Here is a 26,348-nt window from a genome sequence, read left to right on the forward strand (position 1 = left end):
GGGCTGCAACAACTAATCGGTAAGTTTTGATCATAAAAATAGCTGTCAACAAATCTCATTATCAATTAGGTGGTCAGCGATTAGTTGGTCAGTTGCACAGTACCAGCTGCTTTAATCTGATGATCTACTGCAACTAAGAGTGTGCAAAAAAAATTGAATTTATTTTTTTTTTTAATCGTTTTTCTTTCCGATTAATCGGACAATAATCATCCGATTAATCGGATAGAAAAAAAATAAATAAATAAAAATGTTGGCACAATACCATGTACAGGAGTTCATCGGATTGAAGCAGCTGGTGCTGTGCAATTAACCAACTAATCGCTGACCACCTAATTGATAATGAGATTCTTTGACAACTATTTTTATGATCAATCTTGCCGATTAGTTGTTGCAGCCCTAGAGTAAATATTTTCTTTATACCCTTAGAAAGCACATCTCTTTACAGAAACCATAGTTCTAGGACGTGATCACTCTTGAGGTGCCCAATGATGATGATACTATATTTGATTCCTCTTTCTAACCTGACAAGCACATTGTCATAAACAAGTGTTGATTCATCATGACAAAATAGTTATTATGATATACAGCTAGATCTGAATTGTGTTCCCTTTTAAAATGTGAACAGATTTATTATTGTCCATCCACATTTACTTATTTTAGTTTTACATTTTCTCTTGTTCTATAAAATACGATCTTATAGATTTTTTTCTCCTCCTTTGCTTTGTTATCCCATGCTGCCTTGCTTTGCATTTTTATAAAATCTGGGATATTGTCCTCAATTGAACAAGAGCAACACTGCAGCCTGAGCTCATTTCAATTTAGTTAACCAGCTGAAATGAATCCAAGAGAGACAGGGCTATAGCATTGTATGGTTGAATTAATGCTGTATAGAGTTCTCAAGCAACGTGACAGGTGATCGCTTGTTATGTGAAGGAAACGCAGCAAATAAATATAACGGAATAGGATATAAGTTGGTAGCATTCCCATCACCTTCAAGATTTTTTTGTATTTATATAATGTGATATGATACTGGTAACCGTTTTTTTTTTTTAAAGGTGCCCTGAGCATTTAATTTGAAATGCCCTGCAGGTAATGATGTCACAGATTGATCTGTGTGCTGAAATTGTACTGGGTTTGTGGCTTTTACATTGGTCACAAACAGTTTGCTTTATTTAAAACCCAACATTTTTCTTTCAGGATTTAGACAGAGCATACAATGTTAAACAACGTTCCAATTTACCTCTTATCTAATCTTTTCTATTTTTTAGAGCTGCAACAACTAATTGTCATAATCGATTATGAAAATAGTTGTCAACGAATCTCATAATCAATTAGTTGGTCTGTGCACAACACCAGCTGCTTCACTCCACTGAGCTCCTGCACATGGTATTGTGCTTTATGGTTATGCCCTTAGCCTAAAGGAAGTTTATAGACGTATACTTTTCACTTTTTCAGGACAGTATGTTTACAGTAAATTTACAACTACCCCTGGCTTATGTGCACCCAGATATAATAGGAGTCATTTGGATTGTTTATATTAAATCTGGTGATTTGGGACTATGCTTTGCATGATATGGTGCCGAGCTTGTTATTTACACCTAGCTCTAGATTGATGGGAGTTATTTAAATTGATGTGCACTATTATCTGTTTGCACAATTATTAGCAGATCGCTTGCTATTGCTGATTATATGTACTGTATAAATAAATGTGTGAGGCTTTGTCCTGTTATTGATATACAGGCCTTAGCGCTTTTGATTTTGTTTTTTATTGTTTTTTTTATATTTTTAATTAATTGTGATAATATGTACCAGATTCAACCTATATAAGTATATATCTCTTATTTTTAGAGCAGACTAAATATTTTCCCCTAACCTTATAGCTCGTTATTTACCATTGCATATAGATATTCAAGATATGTTTTATGTTAGAATAAAGTCAAGGGTCACTTTATTGAGAGACCCCTTGCCAAGATGGAAGTTCTACCTCTTTTCTCACAGTTTTTGGTTTTGTTTTGATTAATTATAAAACTGTGCTCTGCTGCTTAAAAATTTGGACAAACAGTTAATGTAAAGCTTTAGTCTGAAGTTTATATTTGTAACATTCAATATTCTATTTAAAATATAGGAAACACTTATTGATTATTTTTTTATCCGATTTGTCGATTAATCGAAAAAATAATCGGCCAATTAATCGATTATGAAAATAATTGTTAGTTGCAGCCCTACTATTTTTTTGGTATTCTTAATGCACTGGGTGAGCCAATAACATGAAGCATATATATGCAGCCACCAATCAGCAGCTCCTTGAGCCTACCTAGGTATAATTTTCAACAAAGGATTTCAAGAGAGAAACACATTGGCTAATAGAAGTAAATTGGAAAGAGGATTAAAATCACCAGCTCTATCTGAATCACTAAATAAAACAATTGAGTTTCATGTCCCTTTAATGCACACATCTTTAAAAGAAGCCAAAGTGTAGCTTGTTTCATATGAATGTTCTATAGTCGCAGGTTTATCTACATTTGTAGCAGGATAGTTCATTTCTAAAAACACGAGATTTTAAAACATTGGGTTCTTGTTTCAGGCACATGCTTTGTGGGGGAGGAATCACATATTGATTGTCTTTGGTCTTTACAAACGCCTGGTGTAGCATTACATTTTATAGTCCATCTTCTTCCATTGGTTTTTCATTTGTTCAGTATACATTATTCTACGTATCTATGTCCAAATATTTTTCTTCGTTCTTCAAAATGTTGCTGCCTTCCCAATCCTTTTTTTGCTTTTTCTCTCTCAATTTTAATATAAATTTGCCAATTCTATCATGCGCCATTTTCAAGCTTCTAAAATGCTTATTTGGATCCTGCTGTTTGTATAATTTTGCTGTTTCATGGTGTGACAAGACTATTTTAATCAGTATTGCTATTAAATGTGACAGGTTTTTTTTGTATCCTTTTGTTATGCCTCATACTTGGTATGCTGAGTTTTGTCTGTGAAGCATGCAATCTGTGTCCGTTCATTTCCTCCTGTGTATAATCACCCAGCTCCACATCGTGTCAAAGCTCCAGCCCCTCCTTGATTCAAAGCCGTTGGAGACAATGTGTGATGTAACATTGGCTTGTCTTCTCCTGTAAGCAGACATGTCATTTGCAGAATGCAAGGTGCTGTGATGGATATTTTCACTTATTTTATCTTGTAAATGAATTACACAAAGCCAGGTCACAACGAGCCAGCCTTTCCATTTTACTTGTCAGCGGCAGACAAGGCTTTGATGGCTGGCAGATAAAATTATGAATTCAGACGCCTCCTGACTCTACAGCGATTTCAATCTCTGTTTGCTTTATAGCTCCTTTTATGAAATAAGCAGCAGTATTTGAAACCATTGTATTCTTTCTCAAGATTTTATGAAGCTCTGTCACAGAGTAACTGACTTTACTGTGACAGTGACACTAGCAATGTTGTTACAATAATGACTGAATGTTATAGCATATGTAACCAATTCCTCTGTACAGTAATAGTTTTATTAGAATCTCATTTTAAAAACTGTCTTTTTGACTCAGGTAGGCTGTGGTGGCTGCTTCACCTGCTTTTTATTGTCCAGCATTGTTTGGTAATAATTATTAACAACCAATATATTGTTATACTCTGTAAGGGAAATAAACACACACACACACACATATATAATATAGTGGATTTAAAAAAGTCTACACACCCCTGTTAAAATGTCAGGTTTCTGTGATGTAAAAAAAATTAACTAAAAATTGTACAACTTGATTGAAAAACAAACTGAAACTTTTAGGTGGAGGGAAGTAAAAAAAAAAAAGATATGGTTGCATAAGTGTCTTATAACTGGGATGTAGCTGTGTTTAGAATTAATCAATTATATTCAAAATCATGTTAAATAGGAGTCAGTACACACCTGCCATCATTTAAAGTGCCTCTGATTAACCCCAAATAAAGTTCAGCTGTTCTAGGTCTTGGTCTTTCCTGACATTTTGTTAGTCATCCCACAGCAAAAGCCATGGTCCGCAGAGAGCTTCTAAAGCATCAGAGGGATCTCATTGTTAAAAGGTATCAGTCAGGAGAAGGGTACAAAAGAATTTCCAAGGCATTAGATATACCATGGAACACAGTGAAGACAGTCATCATCAAGTTGAGAAAATATGGTGCAACAGTGACATTCAGAGAAAACACAGCGATCCTCAAAGCTTCATCTTTTAATCAAAACACCGGAAAACAGAGCTTTAAAAACAGATATAAAGGTATATCAGAATAAGATGCCAAACAATCCTACATGTTTCGGCTATTCCTGCCTTATGTCATTAGACATAACAGTGACATTACCAAGAACTGGACGTCCCTCCAAAATTGATGAAAAGACGAGAAGAAAACTTGTCTGGGAGGCTGCCAAGAGGCATACAACACCATTAAAGAAACTGCAGGAATACCTGGCAAGTACTGGCTGTGTAGAGCATGTGACAACAATCGCCCGTATTCTTCATATGTCTGGGCTATGGGGTAGAGTGGCAAGACGGAAGCCTTTTCTTATGGGGAAAAAAACCATCCAAGCCCAGTTAAATTTTGCAAAAACTCATCTGAAGTCTCCCAAAAGCATGTTGCAAAAGGTGGTCTGATGAAACCAAGATTAAACTTTTTGGGCATAATTCCAAAAGATATGTTTGGCGCAAAAACAACACTGCATATCACCAAAAGAACACCATACCCACAGTGAAGCATGGTGGTGGCAGCATCATGCTTTGGGTCTGTTTTTGTTCAGCTGGAACTGGGGCCTTAGTCAAGGTAGAGGGAGTTATGAACAGTTCCAAATACCAGACAATATTGGCACAAAACCTTCAGGCTTTTGCTAGAAAGCTTAACATGAAGAGGAACTTCATCTTTCAGCATGACAACGACCCAAAACATACATCCAAATCAACAAAGGAATGGCTTCACAAGAAGAAGATTAAAGTTTTGGAATGGCCCAGTCAGAGCCCAAATCTGAATCCAATCGAAAATCTGTGGGGGTGATGTTAAGTGGGCTGTGCACAAGAGATGCCCTCACAATCTGACAGATTTGGAGTGTTTTTGCAAATAAGAGTGGGCAAATCTTGCCAAGTCAAGATGTGCCATGCTGAAAAACTCATACCCAAAAAAGACTGAGTGCTGTAATAAAATCGACGGGTGCTTCAATAAAGTATTAGTTTAAGGGTGTGCACACTTATGCAACCATATTATTTTAGTTATTTTATTTCTACTTCCCTCCACCTAAAAGATTGTAGTTTGTTTTTCAATTGAGTTGTACAGTTTATAGGTCACATTAAAGGTGGAAAAAGTTCTGAAATTATTTATCTTTGCTTAAAAATTTTTACATCACAGAAACATGACATTTTAACAGGGTGTGTAGACTTTTTATATCCACAGTGTGTGTGTGTGTGTGTATATATATATATATATATATATATATATATATATATATATATATATATATATATATATATATATATATATATATACTGTGTGTGTGTATGTACGTATATATATATATATATATATATATATATATATACACATATACACAAAAGCCCCCAAGAATTCTGAAATCCCCATTTCTACCCTTTGCAGAATTCCATTTTAAGCTTGGTTTTCAAATCTAATTAAGCCATTTCTTGGTACAGGATTTGGAAGAGGAAAAAATATATATATAGTGCTGGACCGTTAGCCATCTAGTTACAATTGAGAGTTAAGTAACAATTATTTGATGATTGCTGTCATGCACTATTATATTTCTAAAACTCAGATATGGATGGGTATATCACCCATGAAATTGGTCACATAATATAGAAAATGTTGCATAACATTGTAATCTTTTACAAATTTACAACATAAAATTGGGTATGGCAATTTACTGGGAGTACTCAGTGCTCGAATGATGGCTGTAGGCAATTCCATTCTTGTGTGGGGGTTTCCTGTATGGTCTGTTTCTGCCCCTTTGCAAAATGCCTTTAGAGAGTGAAACAATATTAGATGCTCCCTGTGTGAAGTGCATGTATATACCAGTATTTTAAAGAGACACTAAACCCAAGTGTTTTCTTTCATGATTCAGGTAGAGAATACAATTTTAAACAATGTTCCAATGTACTTCTATTATCTAATTTGCTTCATTTTTTAGATATCTTTTGTTGAAGAAATAGCAGTGCACATGGGTGAGCCAATAACACGAGGCATCTATGTGCAGCTACCAATCAGCAGCTACTGAACCTATCTAGATATGCTTTTCTGCAAAGAATATCAAGAGAATGAAGCAAATTGGGTAATATAAGTAAATTAGAAAGTTGTTTAAAATTGCATACTCTAAATCATAAAAGAAAATTTTTCGGGTTTCATGTATGTGAGGATTTACAGGGAGTGCAGAATTATTAGGCAAATGAGTATTTTGACCACATCATCCTCTTTATGCATGTTGTCTTACTCCAAGCTGTATAGGCTCGAAAGCCTACTACCAATTAAACATATTAGGTGATGTGCATCTCTATAATGAGAAGGGGTGTGGTCTAATGACATCAACACCCTATATCAGGTGTGCATAATTATTAGGCAACTTCCTTTCCTTTGGCAAAATGGGTCAAAAGAAGGACTTGACAGGCTCAGAAAAGTCAAAAATAGTGAGATATCTTGCAGAGGGATGCAGCACTCTTAAAATTGCAAAGCTTCTGAAGCGTGATCATCGAACAATCAAGCGTTTCATTCAAAATAGTCAACAGGGTCGCAAGAAGCGTGTGGAAAAACCAAGGCGCAAAATAACTGCCCATGAACTGAGAAAAGTCAAGCGTGCAGCTGCCAAGATGCCACTTGCCACCAGTTTGGCCATATTTCAGAGCTGCAACATCACTGGAGTGCCCAAAAGCACAAGGTGTGCAATACTCAGAGACATGGCCAAGGTAAGAAAGGCTGAAAGACGACCACCACTGAACAAGACACACAAGCTGAAACGTCAAGACTGGGCCAAGAAATATCTCAAGACTGATTTTTCTAAGGTTTTATGGACTGATGAAATGAGAATGAGTCTTGATGGGCCAGATGGATGGGCCCGTGGCTGGATTGGTAAAGGGCAGAGAGCTCCAGTCCGACTCAGACGCCAGCAAGGTGGAGGTGGAGTACTGGTTTGGGCTGGTATCACCAAAGATGAGCTTGTGGGGCCTTTTCGGGTTGAGGATGGAGTCAAGCTCAACTCCCAGTCCTACTGCCAGTTTCTGGCAGACACCTTCTTCAAGCAGTGGTACAGGAAGAAGTCTGCATCCTTCAAGAAAAACATGATTTTCATGCAGGACAATGCTCCATCACACGCGTCCAAGTACTCCACAGCGTGGCTGGCAAGAAAGGGTATAAAAGAAGAAAATCTAATGACATGGCCTCCTTGTTCACCTGATCTGAACCCCATTGAGAACCTGTGGTCCATCATCAAATGTGAGATTTACAAGGAGGGAAAGCAGTACACCTCTCTGAACAGTGTCTGGGAGGCTGTGGTTGCTGCTGCTCGCAATGTTGATGGTGAACAGATCAAAACACTGACAGAATCCATGGATGGCAGGCTTTTGAGTGTCCTTGCAAAGAAAGGTGACTATATTGGTCACTGATTTGCTTTTGTTTTGTTTTTGAATGTCAGAAATGTATATTTGTGAATGTTGAGATGTTATATTGGTTTCACTGGTAAAAATAAATAATTGAAATGGGTATATATTTGTTTTTTGTTAAGTTGCCTAAAAATTATGCACAGTAATAGTCACCTACACACACAGATATCCCCCTAAAATAGCTATAACTAAAAACAAACTAAAAACTACTTCCAAAACTATTCAGCTTTGATATTAATGAGTTTTTTGGGTTCATTGAGAACATGGTTGTTGTTCAATAATTAAATTAATCCTCAAAAATACAACTTGCCTAATAATTCTGCACTCCCTGTAGATCCTTGCATTGGTGCAGCCCAGGCTGAAACCTTTTCTGCTCCAGTAAATGAAAATTTACAGTGAGGTGGTGATTTAGACTTCATTGTTGTAAAACAAAACATTGAGAGGATGCTTATTGGCTAAAACAAGTGGTAAGATTTTGATTTATTGTAAGTTTTTTATTGAGTACAACATCCCTTTAATCAGTTCTGCACTTAAGCTTAAGCGGTATGGTCAATTCTATATTAAACTATGATCCCAGAGTCCCCATAGAATGTGGAGACATTTATTTATATATAATGAGTGATTATGAAAAAATAGGCTTGGTTTGTAGAACACTTCTAATATTTAGTTCATGTCGTCGACATATCTGTTTGTTAAAATGTATGCATATTTAGGAGCTAGACATAGTTTTAGGAGTCAGTGGTATTTGTATATAAAGATATGGAGAACAACCCAAAAATGTAGGAGCCAGTGGGTCCCTTGCTCCTGAGTTTGTCGAGCCCTGTTTTACTGCATTATCATAGTGAGCATACAGCAGATCATAATAAAGGAGCATATACATGGTCCTAATATAAAAATATCATTTGGAATTGAAGTATTCATGTAACTTGTGAGAGAAGCCATGCACATTCACAGATTAGTGATAGTGTTGTCTTCTTGACAAGCCGTATAGTGCACTTCAGTTTATCATGCACAATACAGAGTGGTAGCTCTATATTTTTGCAGTAGCCACATTTTTCTATAGTATTCCTTCTTTTTAAATATTTGTTATGCAACTTGTAAGCGGAAAAAAAACTAAGACATTTAGCTCTTTTTTGCTTTCTTTTGTGCAAGTTAATCCAATGTACAGTTCTCAAAAAGCCAGCAATGTCATTGATCTGGGACAGTGCACTGCATCTGTCACAGGCGGCAACAATATGTGCATACCAAAATGGTGGCACCCAGTATAAAGATGCAAATCTTTACTAAATGGCTTCTATAATGGATTAAAATATGAGAATAAGAGAATGATTTTCGTTCATGATTCAGATAGAGAAAATGCATTTTAAACTAACGCTTCAATAAATGTGCTTTGTTCTATTTGTATCCTTTATTGAAAAGAATATCTAGTTACACTCAGGAGCTGGGAGCTAGCTGCTAATAGGTACACATATATCTTGTTTTTGGCTTTCTGATGTGTTCACTTGGCTCCCAATAGTTCACACTGCTGATAACTTGTGATATCCTTTTATCCAATAAAGGATATCAAGTATATTAAGCAAAATTAATAATATAAGTAAAATGTCAAGTTGTTTAAAATTGAATTCTCTATTTGATTCATGAAAGAAACATTTTGGGTTTCATACCCCTTTAAAGAGAGCTGCAGGTACAGGATGAAAAACAATAACATGGTGAGTAACCATGCTACTGTAGTTCCCAGTACTTTAATGTCCTTTTAAGGCAGTGTTCGACTATTCTGTTTGAAATGTATGAACCAGAAATACCTTTTAAGAGCAATACATTGGTATTTGTTTATAGATATAAGGAGAATGACCTGAAAAGATAGGAGCTAAGGGTAATGTCCACTCCTAGCTCCTGGGTTTGTCAAGCCCTGCTTTGAGGCTTCTAAAGTATTGATCTGTGGCTCTTGTGTTAGCAAGTTGGCCATCACTGCTTTACATGGTGCCACTGTTCTTTCCACTTTTTCTCTGATTTGCATAATCTGATAGATCAGTGGTCGACAAATCTATTTAAGATTTAGGAGCCACTAATAATATTTTCTCTTGTTAAGTGTGTTCAGTCAACGGGTCATCCATTACTTATGGGATATATTCTCCTTCCCAACAGGAAGTTGCAAGAGGATCACCCAAGCAGAGCTGCTATATAGCTCCTCCCCTCACATGTCATATCCAGTCATTCTCTTGCAACCCTCAACAAAGAAGGAGGTCGCGAGAGGAGTTGGAGTTTTTACTTAATTATTCTTTAATCAAAAGTTTGTTATTTTAAATGGCACCGGAGTGTGCTGTTTTTTCTATCTCAGGCAGTATTTGGAAGAAGAAACTGCCTGCGTTTTCTATGATCTTAGCAGGCGTAACTAAGATCCACTGGCTGTTCTCGACATTCTGAGGAGCAGGGTAACTTCAGAAAATGGGAATAGCATGCGGGGTCTCCCGCAAATGAGGTATGTGCAGTACAATATTTTCTGGGAATGGAATTGACTAAGAAAACACTGCTGTTACCCGTATGATGTAAGTACAGCCTTAAATGCAGTAGTAGTGACTGGTATCAGGCTGATAAATGTATGCACAGTAGAGTTATTTTCTAGGGACTAGAATTTGACTGAAAAAATACTGTTAATACTGATATAATGTGTGAGCCTTAACTGCAGTAGAAGCGACTGGTAGCAGGCTTAGTAATAACTTTACACAGCATCTGAAATGTTGTTTTTTAAAACGTTTACTGGCATGTTAATCGTTTTGTGAGGTACTTTTGGTGATAAGTCTTTTTCGGCATGATTTTTTTCCACATGGCTAACGTATATTTCTGCATAGAAACAGTTATATCAGGTCTCCCACTGTTGTAATAGGAGTGGGAGGGACCTTTTTTTAGCGCCTTGTTGCGCAGTTAAAATTCTAGCACATTCTTCCTGCTTCTTCCTCTTTGATCCAGGACGTCTCCAGAGAGCTCAGGGATCTTCAAAATTCGTTTTTGAGGGAGATAATCAGTCACAGCAGACCTGTGACAGTTTATTTGACTGTGATATAAGCGTTAAATCTTAATTTGATATCCGTTTTTGGGTACTGAGGGGTTAATCATTCTTTTGCTAATGGGTGCAATCCTCTGCTAATTAATACATTTAAAGAATTGTTGACTATAACTGAATTAGTTCTTTGTTATTCAACTGTGTTTTTAAAAAAAAAAAAAAAAAAAAAAAAAAAAAAAAGCGCTGCAGCGTTTTTTATATTGCTTGTAAACTTATTGAAAGTAATTTCCAAGCTTGCTAGCTTCATTGCTAGTCTGTTTAAACATGTCTGATACAGAGCAATCTGCTTGTTCATTATGTTTAAAAGCCGATGTGGAGCCCAATAGAAATATGTGTACCAATTGTATTGATATTACTTTGAATAAAAGTCAGTCTGTACCGATAAAGAAATTATCACCAGGCAACGAGGGGGAAGTTATGCCATCTAACTCTCCTCACGTGTCAGTACCTTCGTCTCCCGCTCGGGAGGTGCGTAAGATTGAGGCGCCAAGTACATCAAGGCCCTTACAAATCACTTTACATGATATGGCTAATGTTATGAAAGAAGTATTATACAATATGCCCGAGTTAAGAGGCAAGCGCAACAGCTCTGGGTTAAGGACAGAGCGCACCGATGACACGAGAGCCATGTCTGATACTGCGTCACAATTTGCAGAACATGAGGACGGAGAGCTTCATTCTGTGGGTGACGGTTCTGATTCGGGGAGACCGGATTCAGAAATTTCAAATTTTAAATTTAAGCTTGAGAACCTCCGTGTGTTGCTAGGGGAGGTGTTAGCGGCTCTGAATGATTGTGACACGGTGGCAATCCCAGAGAAATTATGTAGGCTGGATAAATACTATGCGGTACCGGTGTGTACTGACGTTTTTCCTATACCAAAGAGGCTTACAGAGATTATTAGCAAGGAGTGGGATAGACCCGGTGTGCCTTTTTCCCCTCCTCCGATATTTAGAAAAATGTTCCCTATAGATGCCACCACACGAGACTTATGGCAGACGGTCCCTAAGGTGGAAGGATCAGTTTCTACTTTAGCCAAGCATACCACTATCCCGGTGGAGGATAGCTGTGCTTTCTCAGATCCAATGGATAAAAAATTAGAGGGTTACCTTAAGAAAATGTTTGTTCAACAAGGTTTTATATTACAGCCTCTTGCATGCATTGCGCCTGTCACTGCTGCAGCGGCATTCTGGTTTGAGTCTCTGGAAGAGGCGATTCGCACAGCACCATTGGATGAATCTTTGAGCAAGATTTGAACCCTTAAGCTGGCTAATGCGTTTGTTTCGGATGCCGTAGTGCATTTAATCAAACTTACGGCTAAGAATTCCGGATTCGCCATACAGGCGCGCAGAGCGCTATGGCTTAAATCCTGGTCAGCAGATGTAACTTCTAAGTCTAAACTACTAAACATTCCTTTCAAAGGGCAGACCTTATTCGGGCCCGGCTTGAAGGAAATTATTGCTGACATTACTGGAGGTAAGGGCCACACCCTTCCTCAGGACAGGGCCAAATCAAAGGCCAAACAGTCTAATTTTCGTGCCTTTCGTAATTTCAAGGCAGGAGCAGCATCAACTTCCTCCGCTCCAAAACAGGAAGGAACTACTGCTCGTTACAGACAGGGTTGGAAAGGCAACCAGTCATGGAACAAGGGCAAGCAGGCCAGAAAGCCTACTTCCGCCCCTAAGACAGCATGAAGACAGGGCCCCCTTTCCGGAGACGGATCTAGTGGGGGGCAGACTTTCTCTCTTCGCCCAGGCTTGGGCAAGAGATGTACAGGATCCCTGGACGTTGGAGATTATATCTCAGGGATACCTTCTGGATTTCAAAACTTCTCCTCCACAAGGGAGGTTTCATCTGTCAAGGTTATCAACAAACCTAGTAAAGAAAGAGGCATTTCTACAATGTGTACAAGACCTCTTAGTGATGGGAGTGATCCACCCAGTTCCGCGAACGGAACAGGGGCAAGGGTTTTATTCAAATCTGTTTGTGGTTCCCAAGAAAGAGGGAACCTTCAGACCAATCTTAGACTTAAAAATCTTAAACAAATTCCTAAGGGTTTCATCGTTCAAGATGGAAACCATTCGGACCATCCTACCCATGATCCAAGAGGGTCAATATATGACCACAGTGGACTTAAAGGATGCCTACCTTCACATACCAATTCACAAAGATCATTATCGGTACCTAAGGTTTGCCTTTCTAGACAGACATTACCAGTTTGTAGCTCTTCCCTTCGGGTTAGCTACGGCCCGAGAATTTTTACAAAGGTTCTGGGCTCACTTCTGGCGGTACTAAGACCACGAGGCATAGCGGTGGCTCCGTACCTAGACAACATTCTGATACAAGCGTCAAGTTTTCAAAATGCAAAGTCTCATACAGAGATAGTTCTAGCATTTCTGAGGTCGCATGGGTGGAAAGTGAACGTGGAGAAGAGATCTCTGTTACCACTCACAAGGGTCCCTTTTCTAGGGACTCTTATAGATTCTGTAGAGATGAAGATTTACCTGACGGAGTCCAGGTTATCAAAGATTCTCAATGCTTGCCGTGTCCTTCACTCCATTCCAAGCCCATCAGTAGCTCAGTGCATGGAAGTAATCGGCTTAATGGTCGCGGCAATGGACATAGTGCCATTTGCGCGCCTACATCTCAGACCGCTGCAACTATGCATGCTAAGTCAATGGAACGGGGATTACTCAGATCTGTCCCCTTTGCTAAATCTGGACCAGGAGACCAGAGATTCTCTTCTCTGGTGGTTGTCACGGGTTCATCTGTCCAAAGGAATGACTTTTCGCAGACCAGATTGGACGATTGTAACAACAGATGCCAGCCTACTAGGCTGGGGAGCAGTCTGGAACTCCCTGAAGGCTCAGGGATCGTGGACTCAGGAGGAGAGACTCCTCCCGATAAACATTCTAGAATTAAGAGCAATATTCAATGCTCTTCTAGCTTGGCCTCAGCAACGCTGAGGTTCATCAGATTTCAGTCGGACAACATCACGACTGTGGCTTACATCAATCATCAAGGGGGAACCAGGAGTTCCCTAGCGATGTTGGAAGTCTCAAAGATAATTCGCTGGGCAGAGTCTCACTCTTGCCACCTGTCAGCGATCTACATTCCAGGCGTGGAGAACTGGGAGGCGGATTTTCTAAGTCGCCAGACCTTTCATCCGGGGGAGTGGGAACTCCACCCGGAGGTATTTGCTCAACTGATATGTCGTTGGGGCAAACCGGATCTGGATCTCATGGCATCTCGCCAGAACGCCAAGCTTCCTTGTTACGGATCCAGGTCCAGGGACCCGGGTGCGGTGCTGGTAGATGCACTAGCAGCACCTTGGGTTTTCAACATAGCTTATGTGTTTCCACCTTTTTCGTTGCTACCTCGACTGATTGCCAGGATCAAACAGGAAAGAGCATCAGTGATTCTGATAGCGCCTGCGTGGCCACGCAGGACCTGGTATGCAGACCTAGTGGACATGTCGTCCTGTCCACCATGGTCTCTACCCCTGAGGCAGGACCTTCTAATTCAGGGTCCTTTCAACCATCCAAACCTAATTTCTCTGAGGCTGACTGCTTGGAAATTGAACGCTTGATTCTATCAAAGCGTGGGTTTTCGGATTCGGTTATTGATACATTAATACAGGCTCGGAAACCTGTTACCAGAAAGATTTACCACAAGATATGGCGTAAATATTTATATTGGTGTGAATCCAAGAGTTACTCATGGAGTAAGGTTAGGATTCCTAGGATATTGTCTTTTCTGCAAGAGGGTTTAGAAAAGGGCTTATCCGCTAGTTCACTAAAGGGACAGATTTCTGCTCTGTCTATTCTTTTACACAAGCGTCTGGCAGAGAATCCAGACGTCCAGGCTTTTTGTCAGGCTTTGGCTAGGATTAAGCCTGTGTTTAAAACTGTTGCTCCTCCATGGAGCTTAAACTTGGTTCTTAAAGTTCTTCAGGGTGTTCCGTTTGAACCCCTTCATTCCATTGATATTAAGCTTTTATCTTGGAAAGTTCTGTTTTTGATGGCTATTTCCTCGGCTTGAAGAGTCTCTGAGTTATCTGCCTTACATTGTGATTCTCCTTATCTGATCTTTCATTCAGACAAGGTAGTCCTGCGTACTAAACCTGGGTTTTTGCCTAAGGTTGTTTCTAACAGGAATATCAATCAAGAGATTGTTGTTCCATCGTTATGTCCTAATCCTTCTTCAAAGAAGGAACGTCTTTTGCATAATCTAGACGTGGTCCGTGCCCTGAAGTTCTACTTACAGGCAACTAAAGATTTTCGACAAACTTCTTCTCTGTTTGTCGTTTACTCTGGACAGAGGAGAGGTCAAAAGGCTTCGGCTACCTCTCTCTCTTTTTGGCTTCGTAGCATAATACGCTTAGCCTATGAGACTGCTGGACAGCAGCCTCCTGAAAAAATTACAGCTCATTTCACTAGAGCTGTGGCTTCCACCTGGGCCTTTAAGAATGAGGCCTCTGTTGAGCAGATTTGCAAGGCTGCAACTTGGTCTTCACTTCATACTTTTTCCAAATTTTCCAAATTTGACACTTTTGCTTCTTCGGAGGCTGTTTTTGGGAGAAAGGTTCTACAGGCAGTGGTTCCTTCTGTTTAATGTTCCTGCCTTGTCCCTCCCATCATCCGTGTACTTTAGCTTTGGTATTGGTATCCCATAAGTAATGGATGACCCGTGGACTGAACACACTTAACAAGAGAAAACATAATTTATGCTTACCTGATAAATTTATTTCTCTTGTAGTGTGTTCAGTCCACGGCCCGCCCTGTCTTTTTCAGACAGGTTCTAAATTTTAAATTATAACTCCAGTCACCACTGCACCCTATAGTTTCTCCTTTCTCGTCTTGTTTCGGTCGAATGACTGGATATGACATGTGAGGGGAGGAGCTATATAGCAGCTCTGCTTGGGTGATCCTCTTGCAACTTCCTGTTGGGAAGGAGAATATATCCCATAAGTAATGGATGACCCGTGGACTGAACACACTACAAGAGAAATAAATTTATCAGGTAAGCATAAATTATGTTATTTAGTCCAGACTGTGGTATTTGTAAAACCTGTTGATCTGCTTCTAATATCATGTATATTAATACAGGGGTCAACAAATCTGTGTAACATTTAGCGGCCAGTAATTATATTTAGAATCCAGGCATTCTTTTAGGAGCCAAACAGTAGGGATGTTCATTTAGATTGTTCGTGAGGATCCGAATGCAGAAGTAAGGACCCGCTCGTACCCTTTAGATATTTTCGTACCTGGACTGATTCCTGTAAAAGATCTCCACTCTAACATCTGGATTTGCAGAGATCTTAGAGTGGAGATCTTTTACAGGAATCAATTTGGCCACGAAAATATACGAAGGGCAAGAGCAGCTCATTACTTCCGCATTCGGATCCTCACGATCCAAATGCACATTCCTACCAAACAGTGGTATCTGTATATCGATAATATGGAGAATAACCCCACAAGTTGTGAGCCAGGGGTAAAATTCAAGGAGCCAGTGGTTTCTGGAGCTCCGTAATTAATACAGACTTGTTAATTAAGACAACTCTATTTATTTTATTTGATATTATGCATGATTTTTGTTTACTTTTCATCTTGTTTGAAATGGATAAGACAAAGTATTGTACATAAGAGTAAGTAAAATCAGTTTTCGACCATCTAGTACATAAGTTAGAAACAATTATCTTAAAGGGATACTGTACCCAAAAAAATTATTTTCTGATTCAGATTGAGCATGAAATTTTAAGCAACTTTCTAATTTACTCCTATTATCAAATTTTCTTCATTCTCTTGGTATCTTTATTTGATATGCAAGAATGTAAGTTTAGATGCCCGCCCATTTTTGGTGAACAACCTGGGTTGTCCTTGCTGATTGGTGGATAAATTCATCCACCAATAAAAAAGTGCTGTACAGAGTACTGAAACCAATAAAAAGCTTAGATGCCTTCTTTTTCAAATAATGATAGCAAGAGAACGAAGAAAAATTAATAATAGGAGTAAATTAGAAAGTTGCTTAAAATTGCATGCTCTTTCTGAATTACAAAAGAAAAAATTTGGGTTCAGTGTCCCTTTAAAGGGAAACTTAAAGGGACAGTAAAGTCATAATTAGACTTTCATGATTTAGACCGAGCATACAATTTTAAACAACTTTATAATTTGCTGCCTTCTCTTGTTATCCATTGCTGAAAGGTTTATCTAGGAAAGCTCAGGAGAAGCAAAGAACCTAGGTTCTAACTGCTGATTCGTTGGTACATATATATACCGATTGTCATTGGCTCACCCATGTGTTCCGTTAGAAACCAGTAGTATATTGCTTCTCCAACAAATGATACCAAGAGAATTAAGTAAAATTAATAATAGAAGTAGACTGGAAAATTGTTTAAAATTGTATGTTTTACTGAAATCATGAATGAAAAAAATTCTTTCATGTCCATTTAAGTCAAAATTAAACTTTAATTGTATATGTATATGTGTGTGTGTATATATATATATATATATATATATATATATATAAACACTTATCTAGTATATCTAAAACATTTTTAAATGTATCTAGGGTATTGGCATTCACTACCTCCTTTGGTAATGAATTCCACAATTTTATTGCTCTTACAGTGAAAAAAATGTTTCTGTTGCAGGAGATTAAATCTCCTTTCTTCCAACCTTAAATTGTGACCTTTTGTCACAAACAATTTAAGTAAAACACACTTGTTTGACTCTTTGTGGCTGGTTTCTCAATGTTTGTAGTGTCTGACACAATTTATATAAGCTATGCAAGAAAGATCACTAGCTTGAATGTCATTATAAGTAAACATAAGATGAGTTCCATTGTGTCGAATTTAAATTATAACAACAATAATGGTGCACTTCATTTATCCATCCCCCACATCTCCTGCTTCTCCCTAGTTTGCAGCTGGCTCATTCCAGTCTTTTCTGTTTGGATTCAGTGTATACACTAATTGTGCTAAAGCACCTCTTACTTGAAAGTATTTGTTTCAGATAGAAAATTTCTACTAGCATTCAGTGTTAACAAATGCCATTAAATTTGCATACCACTAGTTAAAATAAATAAAGGGATAAGAAAGTCAAAATTAAAGTTGCATGATTCAGATAGATCATGTCATTTTAAGACACTTTTAAATTCACTTCTATTTTCAAATGTGCTTCGTTTCCTTAGTATCCCTTGTTGAAAAAGACAAAGCATGTATCCGACACTAGTGGGAGCTAGCAGCCGATTGGTGCCTGCACACATTTGTCTCTTGTGATTGGCTAACTAGATGTGTTCAGCTAGCTGCCAGTAGCGCAAAGTTGTTCCTTCAGAAAATAAGATAATGAAGCAAATTTAATAATAGAAGTAAATTGTAAAGTTGTTTAAAATTGTATGTTCTATCAAAATCATGAAAGGAAATTTTGTGGTTTCTTGTCCCTTTAACATATTTTACCTCTAAATACATCACCCAATCTGCTGTATGCTTTTATTTGTGTATATACAGATGATACAATGGTCTGCTTTTTCTTTTTCATTCTGGTAGAATTTTTTTGTCATCTTTCTTATAACGTAACCCTTTAAAAGGGTATTACATTATGGACATGGTAAGTATATATCCACAATTAATCCCTGTATTGTAAAATATGCATAAAAAATGGTTTTAAAAGCATTTACACCTTTGAATCATACAGAATGCACTCAAGCTTCTCTTAAAGGGTAATTAAACACTTATATAAATGTTAAGTGTAGTGATCTATTTGAAGCAAAGATTAACCTGGGAATACTATACAGAATAAAAATTAAAAAAAAGCTATTATATTGAAGAAATTAGTGTAAACTTGTATGGGCACTGCTATGTTGTAACTTGTTCTATTCTTAAAATGCATAAGATGGTAAAGTAACAATTTCACTGGGTTTACGTCTCCTTTGAATGCAAATGTCCCTTTAAGACAAAACCTTTAGCATACTGTTAGATGAAGTTTGTTTTACATTGCTCCCATAAATATAAAATGTAGATTTTGGTTTGTTTTTTATTCATGAACATGTTCTATGGTTCAGACCACTATAATTAAAATGTATAATAAACATGTAATACCTGTAGAGGTTTCATAATTTATTATTGTCTCTGCCCATTGCTGATAAAGGAGCACTAAACACTAAATTCATTTCATGCACATCCCTCTAATCATGGGTGCTGCCATTTTGGAACCTAGGTTACACTGCAGGTATCTGAAGGAGCGTTAATGCACATGTGCAAACACATCAGCACTGGAATGTAGTGAAAGATAGATTTCAACATGGTAGCAACCATGACTAGAGGGAGGCGGAGCATAACTTCAATACTATGCCTGTAAAATGTATTTAGTGTCCCTTAAAGGACCACTCAATGGAGTAGAATAATTAACAAGTGCATAATAAGAAGTCAATAATTTAACACCTACTCTAAATTTCAAATAAGCAGTAGATTTTTTCTGACAAAACATTTTTCTCCCATTTTCCGGCCCATTGTATCATGTGACAGACATCAGCCAATCACAGACTAGTATATGTATATCCTGTGAGTTCCTGCACATGCTTAGTAGAAGCTTGATCCCCAGAAAGTGTGTATATAAAAAGACTGGGCAAATTTTGATAATATAAGCAAATTGGAAAGTGTCTTAAAAGGAAGCTCAGGTTAAATTAAATTTTCATGATTCAGATACAGCATGTCATTTTAAACAACTTTCCAATTTACTTCCATTAAAAAAAAATGTGCACAGTCTTTTTATATTTACACTTTTTGAGTCACCAGCTCCTACTGAGCATGTGTAAGAATTCTCAGACTATACATATATGCATTTGTGATTGGCTGATTACTATCACATGGTACAGGGGTAGTGGAAATATACATAACTTTGAAATGTGTTAGAAAAAAAATCTACTACTTATTTGAAATTCAGAGTAAATGCTATTGTATTCTCTTGTTATCTTGCATTTGTTGATTATGCAAATCTATTCTGCTGCTCTTTCTGAATCATAAAAGTTTACTTTTAATTGAGTGTTCATTCAAGTTCTCCTCTACATTAGATATTTTAAACAATTCTAAACATTACATTTTAACAAACAAGTTACATCTTACTTCACACTTGCTTAAAGAGACATTTTTCTTTCATGATTCAGTTAGAGCATACAATTTTAATCAAATTATCTAATTTGCTTTGCTCTCTTGGTATCCTTTGTTGAAATGCTTACCTAGGTAGGCTCAGGAGCAGCAATGCACAACTGGGAGCTAGCTTGTGGTTGGTGACTTGCCCTTTATGCCTCTTATTATTAGCTCAACAGTTGTATTTAGCTAGGTCCCAGTGCAGCACTACTACTTCAACAAAGAATACCAAGAAAATGAAGCAAAATTTGATAATACAAATTTACTTATACAAAGTAAAACTTTTTTGCATATACTTTCACTGTGGCAAGACCTGTCGTCTCCAGACTCAAGTCCAGATTAGGGAAGTTGTGGGTGGAATTTGATAATTGAAAACCAATTAAAATAAACAAGGTGTTTTTGTGCTCTAATTAAGTTCAGGCTCTGTTGATATGTTAATCTATTGGAAGGCTGCACTAATTCATATTAAAAAAAAAACAAAACGAATTATATAGTCACAACGCCAGGGGCGCTAGTCCCTGCCTCAGTGTGTGTATATACAGATATGATCCAAATTAAAACTTGGACAAACAGAAGAAGTTATATATAACAGAGATATAACAAAATTGATAGCACCATGTCCTCACAAATATGGTGATACTGTCCCAGATTGTTAAAGAAACAAAAAGTAGCTGAAACTGATTCAGTTGTACACTAATAAACGGTTATTTAAAAATCTCACATTTATTAAAAATACACAAAAACTGTTTGTACAACAAATGCTGAGAGATAACTGATAGGTAATACCCCCACATGCAACGCGTTTCTCAGAGGAAGCCATTTATTAGTGTACAGTGAATCAGTTTCAGCTACTTTGATGTGAAGAACCGTTTCTCAGAGGGTTTCATCGGTTTTAGCAGCCTTGGGCCAGTGAATTGGAGCACTGTGCATCTCCAGCTGGTGTCTATAAGCACAACAGAGTGCTGCAACGAGATGTGAGTCCCCTGTTTCCCCAGCTTGGTGATTCATGTTGTTGACCTATTGATTTGCACATAAGGTGCCTTCTTTATTTGTTCTAGACAGATTCATATGAATAGTGGGATTTGACTAGAATGCACACTGGTTCATGGAATTTGTCCGGCTCTAGATCACTGGTTTTCAAACCTGTCCTCCGGCCTCCCTACCAGGCCATATTTTGAGGATATCTGAACTAGAACACGGTTGAAATAATCAGCTGATTAGTCAACATGGTTATTTTACATGCTCTAATCCAAGGTAATGCTGAAACCTGGCTTGTTTGGGAGGCTTGAGGACAGGTTTGAAAACCAGTGCTCTAGATATCTCACAGATCTTTTACATTAAAGGGACAGTATACACCCATTTCCATATAATTGCATGTAATATAAACTTCTATAAAGAAGAATATGCACAGATACTGATCTAAAAACCTAGTATGAAAACTTACTTAGGCACTCCCAGTATTGCACTTTTGATGAGGTTAGGCTGGGACACCAAGTGAAAGAGGCTGGGAAAAAAGGAAGTGAAGACACTCACCCCTTACCCCCTTCCAAAATCAGCACAATGTTATAAAAAATAAGCAAAACTACACATTGTTACAAAAACACTCCCAGATGTGCTATATAAATGGATCATCTACAAAGCATTTATGCAAAGAAAAATCTAGTGTAAAATGTCCCTTTAACATTTGATTTCAGATTCTAATTCTCTCCCCTGCTGTAGGACTTGCGAGTTGCTTATTAAGTTTTGTAATCAGAATGGCATTTTCTATTAACACATGTATTTAGCCAACAGCCAGGACAAATAACATGTTTAAGGGATTTTAATTAGAAATGGTTATTTTAACATTGAGTAAAATGCATTGCTTACACCTCCAAAGGGTTAAGGAGACTTTCTTGGATTAAGTGCATTGTACAATTTTCTCTCATTTTCTTTTTTAGACTGTGTGTATATTGAGAGCAGAAGATCTAACACTCCATACTTCATATGTAGCATCCAAGACTTCAAGTTGGTAAGTTTGCTTTTATTAACTATTTGTCTTAATAGTCTGAGTATCCACATTTTAGACGTCTGGTTCTTGTTTTTATATGGAGCTAAATAGATGTACTGTATGAATTGATTTCTTTCATGTAATTAACAAGAGTCCATGAGCTAGTGACGTATGGGATATACATTCCTACCAGGAGGGGCAAAGTTTCCCAAACCTTAAAATGCCTATAAATACACCCCTCACCACACCCACAAATCAGTTTTACAAACTTTGCCTCCAAGGGAGGTGGTGAAGTAAGTTTGTGCTAGATTCTACGTTGATATGCGCTCCGCAGCAAGTTGGAGCCCGGTTTTCCTCTCAGCGTGCAGTGAATGTCAGAGGGATGTGAGGAGAGTATTGCCTATTGAATGCAGTGATCTCCTTCTACGGGGTCTATTTCATAAGGTTCTCTGTTATCGGTCGTAGAGATTCATCTCTTACCTCCCTTTTCAGATCGACGATATACTCTTATATTTACCATTTCCTCTACTGATTCTCGTTTCAGTACTGGTTTGGCTTTCTACAAACATGTAGATGAGTGTCCTGGGGTAAGTAAGTCTTATTTTCTGTGACACTCTAAGCTATGGTTGGGCACTTTATTTATAAAGTTCTAAATATATGTATTCAAACATTTATTTGCCTTGACTCAGAATGTTCAACTTTCCTTATTTCCAGACAGTCAGTTTCATATTTGGGATTATGCTTTAAATTATCATATTTTGTCTTACCTCAAAAATTTGACTTTTTTCCCTGTGGGCTGTTAGGCTCGCGGGGGCTGAAAATGCTTCATTTTATTGCGTCATTTTTGGCGCGGATTTTTTTGGCGCAAAAATTCATTTCCGTTTCCGGCGTCATACGTGTCGCCGGAAGTTGCGTCATTTTTTGACGTTATTTTGCGCCAAAAATGTCGGCGTTCCGGATGTGGCGTCATTTTTGGCGCCAAAAGCATTTAGGCGCCAAATAATGTGGGCGTCTTATTTGGCGCCAAAAAATATGGGCGTCGCTTTTGTCTCCACATTATTTCAGTCTCATTTTCATTTGCTTCTGGTTGCTAGAAGCTTGATGTTTGGCATTTTTTTCCCATTCCTGAAACTGTCTTATAAGGAATTTGATTTATTTTGCTTTATATGTTGTTTTTTCTCTTACATATTGCAAGATGTCTCACGTTGCATCTGAGCCAGAAGATACTACAGGAAAACCACTGCCTGCTGGATCTACCAAAGCTAAGTGTATCTGCTGTAAACTTTTGGTAGCTATTTCTCCAGCTGTTGTTTGTATTAATTGTCATGACAAACTTGTTAAAGCAGATAATATTTCCTTTAGTGATGTACCATTGCCTGTTGCAGTTCCCTCAACATCTAAGGTGCAGAATGTTCCTGATAACATAAGAGATTTTGTTTCTGAATCCATAAAGAAGGCTTTGTCTGTTATTTCTCCTTCTAGTAAACGTAAAAAGTCTTTTAAATCTTCTCTCTCTACAGATGAATTTTTAAATGAACACCATCATTCTGATTCTTTGGACTCTTCTAGTTCAGAGGATTCTGTCTCAGAGATTGATGCTGATAAATCTTCATATTTATTTAAGATGGAATTTATTCGCTCTTTACTTAAAGAAGTACTAATTGCTTTAGAAATAGAGGATTCTAGTCCTCTTGATACTAATTCTATACGTTTGGATAAGGTTTTTAAAGCTCCTGCGGTTATTCCAGAAGTCTTTCCTGTTCCTAATGCTATTTCTGCAGTAATTGCTAAGGAATGGGATAAATTGGGTAATTCATTTACTCCTTCTAAACGTTTTAAACAATTATATCCTGTTCCGCCTGACAGGTTAGAATTTTGGGACAAAATCCCTAAAGTTGATGGGGCTATTTCTACCCTTGCTAAACGTACTACCATTCCTACGTCAGATGGTACCTCGTTTAAGGATCCTTTAGATAGAAAAATTGAATCTTTTCTAAGAAAAGCTTATCTATGTTCAGGTAATCTTCTTAGACCTGCTATATCATTGGCTGATGTTGCTGCAGCTTCAACTTTTTGGTTGGAAACTCTAGCGCAACAAGTAACAAATCGTGATTCTCATGATATTATTATTCTTCTCCAGCATGCTAATAATTTCATCTGTGATGCCATTTTTGATATTATTAGAGTTGATGTTAGATTTATGTCTCTGGCTATCTTAGCCAGAAGAGCTTTATGGCTTAAGACTTGGAATGCTGATATGGCTTCTAAATCAACTCTACTTTCCATTTCTTTCCAGGGAAACAAATTATTTGGTTCTCAGTTGGATTCTATTATTTCAACTGTTACTGGTGGGAAAGGAACTTTTTTACCACAGGATAAAAAATCTAAAGGTAAAAACAGGGCTAACAATCGTTTTCGTTCCTTTCGTTTCAACAAAGAACAAAAGCCTGATCCTTCGTCCTCAGGAGCAGTTTCAGTTTGGAAACCATCTCCAGTCTGGAATAAATCCAAGCCTGCTAGAAAGGCAAAGCCTGCTTCTAAGTTCACATGAAGGTACGGCCCTCATTCCAGTTCAGCTGGTAGGGGGCAGGTTACGTTTTTTCAAAGAAATTTGGATCAAATCTGTTCACAATCTTTGGATTCAGAACATTGTTTCAGAAGGGTACAGAATTGGTTTCAAGATGAGACCTCCTGCAAAGAGATTTTTTCTTTCCCATGTCCCAGTAAATCCAGTGAAAGCTCAAGCATTTCTGAATTGTGTTTCAGATCTAGAGTTGGCTGGAGTAATTATGCCAGTTCCAGTTCCGGAACAGGGGATGGGGTTTTATTCAAATCTCTTCATTGTACCAAAGAAGGAGAATTCCTTCAGACCAGTTCTGGATCTAAAATTATTGAATCGTTATGTAAGGATACCAACGTTCAAGATGGTAACTGTAAGGACTATATTGCCTTTTGTTCAGCAAGGGAATTATATGTCCACAATAGATTTACAGGATGCATATCTGCATATTCCGATTCATCCAGATCATTATCAGTTCCTGAGATTCTCTTTTCTAGACAAGCATTACCAATTTGTGGCTCTACCGTTTGGCCTTGCTACAGCTCCAAGAATTTTCACAAAGATTCTCGGTGCCCTTCTGTCTGTAATCAGAGAACAGGGTATTGTGGTATTTCCTTATTTGGACGATATCTTGGTACTTGCTCCGTCTTTACATTTAGCAGAGTCTCATACGAATCGACTTGTGTTGTTTCTTCAAGATCATGGTTGGAGGATCAATTTACCAAAAAGTTCTTTGATTCCTCAAACAAGGGTAACCTTTCTGGGTTTCCAGATAGATTCAGTGTCCATGACTCTGTCTTTAACAGACAAGAGACGTCTAAAATTGATTACAGCTTGTCGAAACCTTCAGTCACAATCATTCCCTTCGGTAGCCTTATGCATGGAAATTCTAGGTCTTATGACTGCTGCATCGGACGCGATCCCCTTTGCTCGTTTTCACATGCGACCTCTTCAGCTCTGTATGCTGAACCAATGGTGCAGGGATTACACGAAGATATCTCAATTAATATCTTTAAAACCGATTGTTCGACACTCTCTAACGTGGTGGACAAATCACCATCGTTTAATTCAGGGGGCTTCTTTTGTTCTTCCGACCTGGACTGTAATTTCAACAGATGCAAGTCTCACAGGTTGGGGAGCTGTGTGGGGATCTCTGACGGCACAAGGAGTTTGGGAATCTCAGGAGGTGAGATTACCGATCAATATTTTGGAACTCCGTGCAATTTTCAGAGCTCTTCAGTTTTGGCCTCTTCTGAAGAGAGAATCGTTCATTTGTTTTCAGACAGACAATGTCACAACTGTGGCATACATCAATCATCAAGGAGGGACTCACAGTCCTCTGGCTATGAAAGAAGTATCTCGAATTTTGGTTTGGGCGGAATCCAGCTCCTGTCTAATCTCTGCGGTTCATATCCCAGGTGTAGACAATTGGGAAGCGGATTATCTCAGTCGCCAAACGTTGCATCCGGGCGAATGGTCTCTTCACCCAGAGGTATTTCTTCAGATTGTTCAATTGTGGGGGCTCCCAGAGATAGATCTGATGGCCTCTCATCTAAACAAGAAACTTCCCAGGTATCTGTCCAGATCCCGGGATCCTCAGGCGGAGGCAGTGGATGCATTATCACTTCCTTGGAAGTATCATCCTGCTTATATCTTTCCGCCTCTAGTTCTTCTTCCAAGAGTAATCTCCAAGATTCTGAGGGAATGCTCGTTTGTTCTGCTAATAGTTCCGGCATGGCCTCACAGGTTTTGGTATGCGGATCTTGTCCGGATGGCATCTTGCCAGCCATGGACTCTTCCGTTAAGACCAGACCTTCTGTCACAAGGTCCTTTTTTCCATCCGGATCTGAAATCCTTAAATTTAAAGGTATGGAGATTGAACGCTTGATTCTTGGTCATAGAGGTTTCTCTGACTCCGTGATTAATACTATGTTACAGGCTCGTAAATCTGTATCTCGAGAGATATATT

The 26,348-nt window shown here is 38.1% G+C and overlaps 1 protein-coding gene across 8 annotated transcripts in view; it reads left to right on the forward strand.

Annotated features, from left to right (window-relative positions):
- The window catches only part of RERE (arginine-glutamic acid dipeptide repeats), a 1,074,498-nt gene that overhangs the window by 582,076 nt on the left and 466,074 nt on the right, over positions 1 to 26,348 (forward strand). For 7 of the 8 annotated variants that reach the window (XM_053690444.1, XM_053690440.1, XM_053690438.1 and 4 more), the window contains one exon: positions 21,770 to 21,840. The exons of the other annotated variant lie outside the window; for it this stretch is intronic. In XM_053690444.1, the coding sequence (XP_053546419.1) occupies positions 21,770 to 21,840 (71 nt within the window). The remainder of the gene's footprint in view (positions 1 to 21,769; positions 21,841 to 26,348) is intronic. 8 annotated transcript variants of the gene reach the window in all.

The sequence above is a fragment of the Bombina bombina genome, chromosome 8, assembly GCF_027579735.1.
Source record: "Bombina bombina isolate aBomBom1 chromosome 8, aBomBom1.pri, whole genome shotgun sequence".
In the NCBI taxonomy this organism is placed as follows: domain Eukaryota; kingdom Metazoa; phylum Chordata; class Amphibia; order Anura; family Bombinatoridae; genus Bombina; species Bombina bombina.